This window comes from Vanessa tameamea, chromosome 14 (genome assembly GCF_037043105.1).
Source record: "Vanessa tameamea isolate UH-Manoa-2023 chromosome 14, ilVanTame1 primary haplotype, whole genome shotgun sequence".
NCBI classification, from domain to species: Eukaryota; Metazoa; Arthropoda; class Insecta; order Lepidoptera; family Nymphalidae; genus Vanessa; species Vanessa tameamea.
Window position 1 is genome coordinate 7,645,749 of NC_087322.1, and position 10,949 is coordinate 7,656,697.

General features: G+C 29.7%; 3 protein-coding genes across 4 annotated transcripts; 1 reads left to right on the forward strand and 2 right to left on the reverse strand.

Annotated features, from left to right (window-relative positions):
* The first annotated feature begins 415 nt into the window (after window positions 1-415).
* LOC113398824 (myb-like protein D) lies at window positions 416-4,599 on the forward strand. 2 transcript variants are annotated; one of them, XM_026637762.2, is made up of 3 exons: window positions 416-580; window positions 658-786; window positions 1,429-4,599. In XM_026637762.2, exons 2-3 carry the CDS (start codon window positions 668-670, stop codon window positions 3,962-3,964), a joined length of 2,655 nt encoding a protein of 884 aa, XP_026493547.2. In that variant the 5' UTR covers window positions 416-580; window positions 658-667; the 3' UTR covers window positions 3,965-4,599. The 2 variants fall into 2 exon arrangements, with proteins under 2 accessions (XP_026493547.2, XP_026493546.2); XM_026637761.2 differs by having other exon boundaries at window positions 417-786.
* Window positions 4,453-8,512, reverse strand: LOC113398829 (uncharacterized). The gene is made up of 8 exons (XM_026637771.2): window positions 8,225-8,512; window positions 7,924-8,138; window positions 6,993-7,221; window positions 6,728-6,855; window positions 6,197-6,290; window positions 5,878-5,994; window positions 5,479-5,595; window positions 4,453-4,697 (listed from the first exon to the last, which is right to left on the reverse strand). The coding sequence occupies exons 1-8, from the start codon at window positions 8,382-8,384 to the stop codon at window positions 4,642-4,644; spliced, it is 1,116 nt and encodes a 371-aa protein (XP_026493556.2). The 5' UTR covers window positions 8,385-8,512; the 3' UTR covers window positions 4,453-4,641.
* A 1,001-nt stretch (window positions 8,513-9,513) lies between these two features.
* Window positions 9,514-10,823, reverse strand: L(3)neo43 (lethal (3) neo43). The gene is made up of 2 exons (XM_026637776.2): window positions 10,527-10,823; window positions 9,514-9,819 (listed from the first exon to the last, which is right to left on the reverse strand). The coding sequence occupies exons 1-2, from the start codon at window positions 10,679-10,681 to the stop codon at window positions 9,636-9,638; spliced, it is 339 nt and encodes a 112-aa protein (XP_026493561.1). The 5' UTR covers window positions 10,682-10,823; the 3' UTR covers window positions 9,514-9,635.
* Window positions 10,824-10,949: the final 126 nt, after the last annotated feature.

Genomic DNA, 10,949 nt, shown 5'->3' on the forward strand with positions numbered 1-10,949 from the left:
TAAATGTGAAAGATTTTGCTGTAATGACTCATTATTTTTGGCAGTTTACATATTTTTTTAACACGCAAGGTAAAGTTAACTTTTTAAAATAGTCCACTATACACGATACTGCGAACACAAAGTTACCTTAAATTGCAACTCTCCTAGAATCAAATAAACATTTTACCGTAAGAGATAAAAGAAAAACTCCGTAAATGTAGTCTTTGTTATAAATTTAAATTATGCCAAATAGCTTAATAATCAAGCTTACAATTAACAATGTAGAAAAAAATATGCATTTGGAAATGCGAACATTTTTAGCTAATATAACACTGTCACTCAAATTTCAAATCAATGCTAAATATTAGGCTGTATGTTGCAATACCTTTGCTTTTTTCTAAAATAATAATTTCTTAAAAAAAATAGACGTCAAATTTAAAAAACAAAACACTATATAGAAATCGATTAATTGCGCAAGTGTAGCATATTGTTTACACAAAAAAACAAAATACAAAAACATGTCTTACATTTATAGTTTGGCTCTCTTTAAATTCTAGTGATACTAAAAAATACACCGTTTTAGTTCAAAATTAATCCAGTGGTATATTTACAGTAATCTTTATATTTGCGTTTTATTTTTTTGCGTCGTAAACCTATCGTGGATTAAAATTTTTTTAGATAATTGAAAATGGACCGATGCGCTACAGATCATAGTGATTCTGATTCTGGAGATAGTTGGACTCTGATTGAGAATAGCTCTACATACGCTGATGATGCGCTCGAAGTACCTGATCATCCAACTGAGAGGTATTAACATCTTTCAAAGTAATTAAGCTTAATAAATACATTTATTCGATTTTGTTATTATTACTTAAATCTGTAATTTTTTGATTATTGGAATGAATATAGCTTAAATATGTCATTATATATCATGTGTTATGTCAATGAATAATAATGAAACAAAAAAAAAGAATTTAATAGTGACTGGCACTTTTGGTAGTTCAAAGTTTGCTTAATGAAGAAAAGTCATGAAATTATTTGGATGAGAGCCAAGTTAATATTCATTTTGCAATTCAAGGGATCAAATATTGACACTTATTTGTCTAATAATTTGTAATCTCGCAATTGTAATTATATATGATCATAATTATATATTATGGTGGCACCTCCAATGTTTTTTTGACAGAATTTACAAATCAATTTCGAATTTGCCTATAAACAACTCACGGGTCTATTTTGTTGGTATAATTTGTGACAAACTGCTTAAGTAGTTAATATCCATTATTCTACTGCTAATGAACTTACAGACACAAGAGGCATATCATCTTAGTTCTCATCACATACAGTGTATTTAATGCAATTTTTTTAAAATATCTTACCATGTCAATATCAATAGGCAATGACAACTGTTTTTCTTTAGACAATCAATCAATAAGTTCATTATTGCAGCACCACAGCAGACCATCACGACAGAGATGAAGACACTGATGGAATATCTATAATCACTGATAGTGAACCAGAGTCTTCTTCACCATGTGAAATAAATTATGAACATTACCTTATAGAAGAAAATTTGGCACCGGAACATCATATTTCACAATTTATGACAGTAAATTCAGACTTGCATGATATTAAAAACCACAGTGAATCTAAAAAGGATGATGATGATTTTCTTGGGGACAGAGGGGAAAAACATAAGACATATGTACATAGGCGAAATAAAAGATTGAGCACAGTACTTAACATAATAATGTTGGGTAGTGTGATAACGGCTGCAGGAGTAGCTATTGGACACATGTGGGGTGCTAAAACTGACTGTTCCATGCAAACTTCTCCAAATGTGAATAAAATTTTGTCTAATCTGTATAAACTACAAGAAGAAAATGCTTATTTATGGAATAAAATAAAGGAGTTGACAGCTTTAAATAATTTCCAGATGAATCAACAAAAAACCACGTTGAAACAAAATAAATGTAAGAAAATATTTGAAGAACCATTGATAAATAATGACAGTAAGAAAGTTACAAAATGTGTTGATGGTAAATTTATAAATGATGACAAATTACTGAACAAAGACATGGATAAAGGCACTCATGAAAATAAATTTGCATTAAATAAGAAAAACAAAAATACCTACCAAGAAAATAAAATGTGGTTAGATGATGAAATTTTGCAACCAGCTAATCAAAATAGTTTTAAAAAATTTAATCCCCAGCATATTTCTAAATCTCTAAAACATTATCCCAAAAATGAAAATAAAGATAATTACTCAAATGAAATAATTGACGTTAATGAAAATGGTCAAAACGGAAAAAAAAAATCTGAAGAATATCTAAATGAAACAAAAGACTTAAACAATGCAGCAGATGCACTAAATTATAACGTCAATGTAAAAACTTTCAATAATAAAAAGAGTGAAGTTTTTAAACCAGGATATAGGTATTTAAATGACAACAATAAGTTACTCAAAAGACCATATGTTACTGAAAAAGATTTTTCTTCCAATAATGTAGATAAACATGTAAATGAAAATAATAAAGAACAGATTCAAAAATATAAGAAATTTCAAGGAGAATATGGTTATGAGTATGATTTTTCAAATAAAGGAAAAAATACTAAAAATAATTTTAATAATTTAAATGAGGAATATAATTTGTTTAATGACTTCAAGCAGGAAAGACAACAAAACATAAAGAAAAGAGAAAGTAATAGAACATTTAAAGTAGAAATGAAAGACATCAATTTAAATAAAATATCAGAAGATAAATTTGGTACTGAAGAGGAATTTTTAAGGAGTATAAAAAACAAAGAACAAAAGAAAAAGGACCTAAAAAGTAAAAACAAAGTTTTAAAAAAAAAATGTCGAGATTGTGATAAAGAAAAAAAAACTGAAGAAAAGGAATCTGTTAGAAATTTTAAAGATAAAACCCAAAAAATTGTTGGTAAAGATGAGAGTAACAAAGCATTTAAGCCAGAGTATACAATTTTGAAGAAAAATAATACTCCACGCGACGAAAAGGATACTGAAGATGAAATTTTAAGAAACGTGAAAGATAACAATATAAAAAAGGATCATAAAATAGAAGATAACAAAACAGTTCATAAGGAAAACAAAGGAAACACAAAATATGAAATCCCGAACGGAAAATACGACACTGCAGAACAAGATATGGAAGATAAAAAACGTAATGACAACCAAAGCGAAGGGCAGACATGTGAAATAAATACTAAAAGTTTATACACTGAAAATCCTCAAAGCGAATTGTATACTAAAAAAGAATCTTTAACCAGTACCAATAATAAAAACATAAAAGAGAACATTGAGAAAGATTTCGCGAAAAGTAAAGATTTTAATTGGAATGAAACACCAAAGAATGAAAACGATAGCAAAAAAAAAATGCAAACTAAACGTAATGATTTTATTTACGATAAAAAAACAAATGAAGAAGACTATTATCGAAAAGACATCAGTGATGAAGACCTAAAAAAGGATAACAGATACATTGGTCAAAAACAGAAAGAAGAAAGAAAAAAATATGATCGTCAACAATCGCATAAAAAAGTCAAAAGAAGAAATAAGTATGAACAATGGGAAATGAAAGGCGGGTTATTCAAAGATTATGATGATATTTCAATGTCGTCATCTCAAGAAAATGTTTATTTGCTTAATGAACCAAATTTAAAAGGCGACCGAACCCGTACACGTCAACAACTAGGAGATCATTCTATTATTAATAATAACGCTAATGCAGTAGATAACCAAAATCATGACTTTAAAGATAAGGATGAAGACGATCAAGTAAACTGGTTAGACAAAAGAGCGAAATTTCGTACAGACGCAAGGCAAAGGCTTGAGCAGGAGTCCCTTGTTAAGAATGGTGTCAACGCTGCTGGTTGGTATTTTCGACGAATGCGTAAACGTGAGCAAAGTCGTGGAAAAAACGATAACAGCACTTATCGAAAATTATTAAAACGTAAATTATAAATGTTATTATATTATAAGAAAATTCGTCGTATTACTAGATCACTAAGGTTCAATTAGATACAATGCTATTATAAAAGCATTTAAAAGGATACGAAATTGCGTAACTGAAATAGTAACTGTAATTTTTAGATACATATTCGCAATTTTTACAGGGATACTAGGAGAGTGGGTGTGATAAAGATTATTATTTTTTTAGACAAGTTTCAAATTTGTAATAATTATATGTTTGTTGTAATTTCAATATAAACTTTTAAATTTTCCAGCTTTTTGATGGTCAAGACCTCCATTAGGTGAACTGATACCACCAGTTATGATTTAATACATATTTTAGTATAACTAATTTTGAATTTCTTTCAATGCAAATAATATAACATAGATATTTTTATATAATTAAATATGAATGTGATAGTATAGTATATTAGTATTTAATGATGATTCAATAAAAAGGTCTTCAAAAAAAAAAAATTTGGCTATTTAAAATCCACTGCTGAGTTTATGGAATAGTTTTATTCACAATGTATAGAAACTGTTAACACTTGCCCTTTCGGATTTTAATATCCAGTGATATTTTTAATTTAAGTTTACAAAATTTGTAAGTATTATTAATCAATAAATATAGTAATCATAAACATAAACATTTTATTTATTTTTCTACAAATATTTAACTGAAGTACTGTTTAATCATCTTCAATAAGTCCATTGATAATTAAATTGATTGCAGCATTTGCGTCACCTGAAAAAAAAAAAATGATTTGAACTGATTGATTCACATCGTTATGTGCACCATTTGCTATAAAGGATGACAGGCCACAATAGAATTAATTTAACAACATTTTTTAGATTATGTAATAAAATTTTAAACATATTTGAACAACTTCTGAATGTAAAAATTAGCCATTTTTTAGGAAACTTTTTTAATCAAGCCACTAGTGATATTACAAAATTAAAATATAAAAAGTGAGAATCATTAGTATATCGTTTATTTATGTTATGTTTAAAATAGTCCCCCGTCCTCGAGCATTGAATTTATATCGATTTAGTTTTTGGTCATACTGTACATGTGTTTAATTTATCTTGCACTAGTTGTCGCCCACGGCTTCGTTCGTGTTTTAGGAATCGGTCGTCAGGTGTTAGGCCAATTATAATATTCGTATAGATTATTACAATTCAAGTATTGCATTAAACAGTGTAGACGAAAAATAATTCTCACTTCGACAATCATAATTGTGGAATTCGTTTTTTTCGAATGTCTACTTAAAATTAACATCACAAGTGTCGAAACTGTACCCATGCTGGGTTTAGTGTATAATTATTTGTCGACACGGAATATTCATATATATATATTTTTTTTATTTCTCATTTATAATTTGTAATGGGTCTGATTTTCATCATGGGTACAATTTTAGACAAATTAATATCCCTTAATTTAAATTCCTTGGTCTGCAATTAAGTCGCAATCGTGTTTTAATTTACCATCACAAAGAACAATTACTTTAAGAATAAAACTAAATTACCTTCATTAATGAGTAATGCTCGAATGTTAAGGGCATCGTTCAGTAAGCCCATCTCGTGCATTCGTTGCAGTTGTGTCGTGAAATCTTCTTGTATGGAAGGGTTGAATGAGGATGACGCTGAAATAAAAATTTTAAAATCTATCACAAGTTGTTTAAATTCGTTTATTTTCTATTATTTTTAATGTATGTAATAGCATTATTACATAACATAACATATGTGTTTACTTTTTTTCAAAATCAACAGGTTTGACTCCCAGAGTGAGGCTTGTATTTTTTTAAGTAGAGTTTTTTATAATCAAAATATTAATCTTTACCAACTCCTTTGAACGGTTTTTCCTCATTCTTGACTTTACTTTTCTTATAGATTGGACTACTGTATCCAAGTAGTCAAAATATCACCTGGGGAATTAGCTGTCGAGGATTCCGGCATGGACCGAGTAAGCGCCTCGGAGATGGCCTCGCTGATCATCTCAGCGGTGATGTTGTTGTGATTCAAGACAGCACTGCTCGTACCGCCTTTAAAACAATATACTATTAAACTATATTACGTTTAATAGACATATTTATTAATAAGATAGCATGGTAAATCAACAAAATGCTACATTATGGTAAATGGGTGATAAAATGCCCTTACTTTTTTCTTTTAATTTATTATATTGTGTCTGTAAATTAAAGTTGAACGATCGATCGAACGATCATCATATGATGATATAATTACCCGTGGTAGAGGGCGTGGCGGCCTGCAGCAGGCCCAGCAGCCCGCGCGGCACGGCGGCGCCGCTGGCAGACGACAGCGTAGCCTCCGTCGCCGCCTGCACACGTCACATGGCTCGAGAGACAATAATTCGTGTTATCCGTGTTTTCACAGATTAAAAAAAATGTACAGATGTATTTAAAAGAAAAATTATCTAAAAAAGATGTAAACACATTAGGTGCATGTCCATGCTATTATGTTCACATTTTAAGCTCCTAAAATTAACATTCATGTAGATAACAAATTGCAGATTTACCTAGAGTATCATATGCCAATTTCACGCTAGAATATAGCTTAATATAATTATGTTGACATAGTTAGAAGTAATGATCCGGCACTTTCAAAGTACAGCTGCCAAAACTATAACTTAACTATAATATATAAACATTTGTAGATGTAAGTTTGTTCAAAAACACCAGCACATACATATGTTTTACAAACAATACACACTTTTCTGTTCAAAAATTATATTCATAATAATATAAATAAATAAACCTGTAATGCTGCAGTTAATTGTTCTTGGGTGATAGCATTTCTATTTTCTACCTCCTCAGTCTCCTCTTCCTCCACATCCTCATCTTCAGAAAGTGCTTCCAAAGAATAAGCAAAGCCAGATGTTGGAGCTTAGATCAAGAAATGTAGAAAAATTATAAACAATGTCTATTATTTCAGTTATTAAACAGATGTTCAAACAGTTTTGGTAAGTAAGACATATTTTTTTAAAAAAAAATATTCAATACAATTTACATAATTTAATTACCAGTGTCAGAAGTAGCTGCATTTGATCGAGAACGCACTAAACGCATTAAGTGTCGTAATGCATTTGGTAGATCCGGGTGTGCTTCAGCACCACGTCGCATTGTTTGAATGTTGGCACCCAGAGCTGCAAGCAACTCTACCTCATGCAGAATTGACAGGGTCATACAGTCTTCAGCTAATGATGGTGCATGGTCTATTATTTCAGCCATTGCAGATTCATCGTTTAATAACTGGAAATATATGTATAAGATTATCTGGCAAAACAAATAAATAATCTGCCTAATTTAGACAAATTTACAATACTTGGGTACAGAAGAAATTCATGAAATGTAAAAAAAATAATGGCTAGAACAGAATCAGTGTCAGTAGTGGCAAAGAAATATGAAATATTGCACATATGTTTCTTACCAAGTTTTATTTTAAAAGAAGATTGATTTAAAAAGTGTTGCATGTGTCTCACTACTTAATGCACTGAATTTCCAGCTAAACCTTAGAGTATCGCCCAAATCACTGTAATCTATATTTATATCATGAAGCTGGACAATTCTTGTGCTATAATTGTTATCAGATCTTTTAATTTACTTCAATTTTCTCCTTTTTCAATTTATTCTTGCACTTAACATCCTGACTTACTCAAACTATTACAATGATTTACAAAAAAACACCATGTTCACAGCATTCTCAATATGTTATTATGTCTAGACATAACATGCTTATTAGACTATATTTTGCAAAAACCTAGTTTATGTTTTACCTAGATAGTTGGTTTTTCAGTTTCTAAGCTACAATCTTTAGACCACAATAAATAAAAAAAAGTATAGTATAACACAAAGAGAACCATTTTGGCTGCAGTGAAAATACCACAAGTGAGATTGTAGATATACATAATATTGAAGAATAAGTATTATAATAAACAAATTAGTGAAATTGACCTGCATCGCTTTTGTCCAACCAGGAGCATTGGGTGTACACCCAAGTGTGCGTAATGAAGCAATTAGTTGCAGTAGCTCTGCATCAGTATATGTCGGTGGTGACGCAGGAGGTGCCTGGATTTTTTTCTTGAGCACATGAACCATTTCACCATTTTTAACACCACAATTAGAAAGGGTTGCATTGTCATTCAATATTTTTCCATGATGTATTAGTTCTAAAAAAAGTTTGAGAATTAAAATAATATTTATATTTTGATTAAAACGATAAAATGATCACTTCAAATTTTTCAATATTCATTACCCATAGAAGCAGATGGTAAATTAGTCTTCTTTTCTGCCTCGTTTTTCAATCGGTCCACAGTATTATCAAGAGCAAAATTTTCTATTTTATGGCGCTCCATTGGCCCAGGTTTGACTTTTATACCCAAAAATACACATTGCTGATTTTCAATAGTTTCCATTGTAACTATATATAGATATCTGATACAAATAAAAATTGTATTCTTAAAGAAAAATATATTGTAGTAAAAGAGAGATCTTTCCTGTTAAAATCACAATTTCACGATTCAACCTTTTATACAAAGACGAACTTGAGAGGAACAATGCAGAAATGCAATGAAATAACAAAAATACGAGTGACAACTGAGCTGACAATTATTGACAAATGACATTTTTTGGTTAACTAGCATTTTTAGAAAGGCAACAGATCCAACTCATACAGCCTTTTCTGTATTTCCCGCTTGGACGCTTAAGAGTAAGTAAATGAGTAATAAGTTTTAAAATTAATCGTTTCGAATGTCGTTTTCTGTTATGCGTAATGAGTCAAAAAAGGTTGTTAACCACCAGCCGCAGCTGCAGCAGTCAAGTTTTCCACCGCGTATAATCAGTGAATCCTGACTCTAATATCTATCAATCTATGCAAGATAGAAAATTTCTACGTAAGTAATCTAGCTTTTTAGAAAATCCATTACGGCTTCCCAATTGACTTGATCCCCCAGCAACCTAAAGGATTGTAAAGTAAAGGAAGTAAAAAAGCTAGCTAGTTTATCGGAATCAACTGCTTTAAGGCTACAAATAGTGAGACTCGCTTTCTATCATACTATGGCCTTAAAGAGGTTATACTATTCTAATTTTACAAACTATTACAAATCAAAGAGTATAAAATTTAATAGGTTTACTTAATATTGTTCAATTCAGAAGACTTTCAGAGTGAGATTTAAATATATGAAAGTGATTTCGGATTCGACAGTGGTTTTATACAGAATTGTACTACTAGTCATGGCATCTACAATGGTTAAGGAACATTTCAAACGATCAGAGTAGCCTAAGCTATTTTATCATAGTCGAGATCACAACGCAATCGATAGACACATCAGTTACAGTCACTATCAGTGGAAACACAGATATTGATAAAGATATTCCAATTGTGATTTCTTTGATCTTTGAAGATGTAGAAACTTTTTTGTAACCATATTTCAACATTATCATAATTTTACAGTAATTACTTACTATTTACTTACTTACTATTACAATTTTGATTTGGCTCTAATCAAGTCTTGAGTGATTTAGCATATTCACTAACAGTTGAAATAAATTATATTTTTGATTTAAACTTGTTTTTAATTAGCTCTTATAACATACTAAATTACAAACTATGTGTGTTATTTACACATTATTAACTAATTATATAACATTACATATATATATTAAAGTCAATTCTTTTTTTGTGTTTCATTTTGTTCCCAAGGTCGTGGGCCTCTTTTATTTTCCCAATTGTCTATATCCAACTTTTGAATGTCTTCATAAGCACCCTCTAAAGTAACATTTTTTTCTTTATGAAGACCCATTTTTTCTGCTTCCTCTTTGCTTATACCTTTAACCTTCGAAAATTGGTACCTGCAACATGATTTGTTTACATAGGTATATATTTTTTAACTTACAAAATAAAATTGGTCTTAAGTATGGATAGAAAAATTAACATTTTATAAATTACAAATTATTTAAACTTTTTAAAATACAATAATATTTTTCCACCATAACTCCTTATGTTGCTATTTTTCTTTCATTCTAATATCTAAAGAAACAAAGAATTATTTATTCTATAAAACAAAAAAACTTTCTTAGGTTTAGGTAACTTCTTTATACTTGATACTTGATGATATACTTCTTTTGCACATTTTAATATTCTGGCTTACTCATCATTTTAACTAGAACATAGTATTATGGAGCTACTGAGCATTACTGTTTGGTGGTAGAATATAGAATTACTATAAATCATAGCAGTCCTTTAAATTAGAATTTGCCACAAATATAGGCAAATTTGTAAGACAAATAAATAAAATAACATTTCATTGCAAACTCATCGTTCACTATCAATAATGGTTGAAATGGAGTGTTTTTATTTCAGTCTGCCAGAAAGCACATTATCACACACACAAAAGAACAGCTGGTAAACAATCCATTTAAAATTTCTTTTCCAAATGTATGGTTGAAAAAATATTAGTTTGGATCTGCATTAGTACACTATATAATCGTTGGTAAAAATGAGATGTATAGGTTTATTTTTCAAAGTAGGACTTTAGTATACATATTAATAGTCTAACCTTATTTGTGTCCATTCCCTTAACCCAAATGATCCTCCTATCATAAATATTATAAAGGGTAATCCGTATCTAAATGATTTCTTTCGACTGTATGTTTTCCAAATATTCCGTAAGTCTTCTAGACCGTAACTCCTTTTTTCACCCTCTACGGACATTTTTCTAAAATTTATTTACAGAAAAATAAAAATCCAATTTTTTAAATGTTCATAATTGCTATTTTGTACTTTATTTTTACATAACTATATTTTTATCTTCTGGAATTATAAGTAATCTTTGGTTCTTATATATCGGCTGTCAAAGAGTGTCAAATTTCAAATGTGATGTTTTGTTTTTCACGAATCATTCATCGGTAATAAGTGACTATTAATGTACAGATTATTAACTATGATTCGTTCTAACAGTTTAGTCTGCGATTCTAAACCG

Coding starts and splice junctions, on each gene's coding strand:
- LOC113398829 (XM_026637771.2), bottom strand. CDS start 8,384: ATGGAAACTATTGAAAATCAGCAATGTGTATTTTTGGGTATAAAAGTC. Junction 7,222..7,923: donor GTTGGACAAAAGCGATGCAG/GTCAATTTCACT, acceptor ATATATTTCCAG/TTATTAAACGATGAATCTGC. Junction 4,698..5,478: donor AGCATTACTCATTAATGAAG/GTAATTTAGTTT, acceptor TTTTTTTTTCAG/GTGACGCAAATGCTGCAATC.
- LOC113398824 (XM_026637762.2), top strand. CDS start 668: ATGGACCGATGCGCTACAGATCATAGTGATTCTGATTCTGGAGATAGT. Junction 787..1,428: donor CCTGATCATCCAACTGAGAG/GTATTAACATCT, acceptor TCATTATTGCAG/CACCACAGCAGACCATCACG.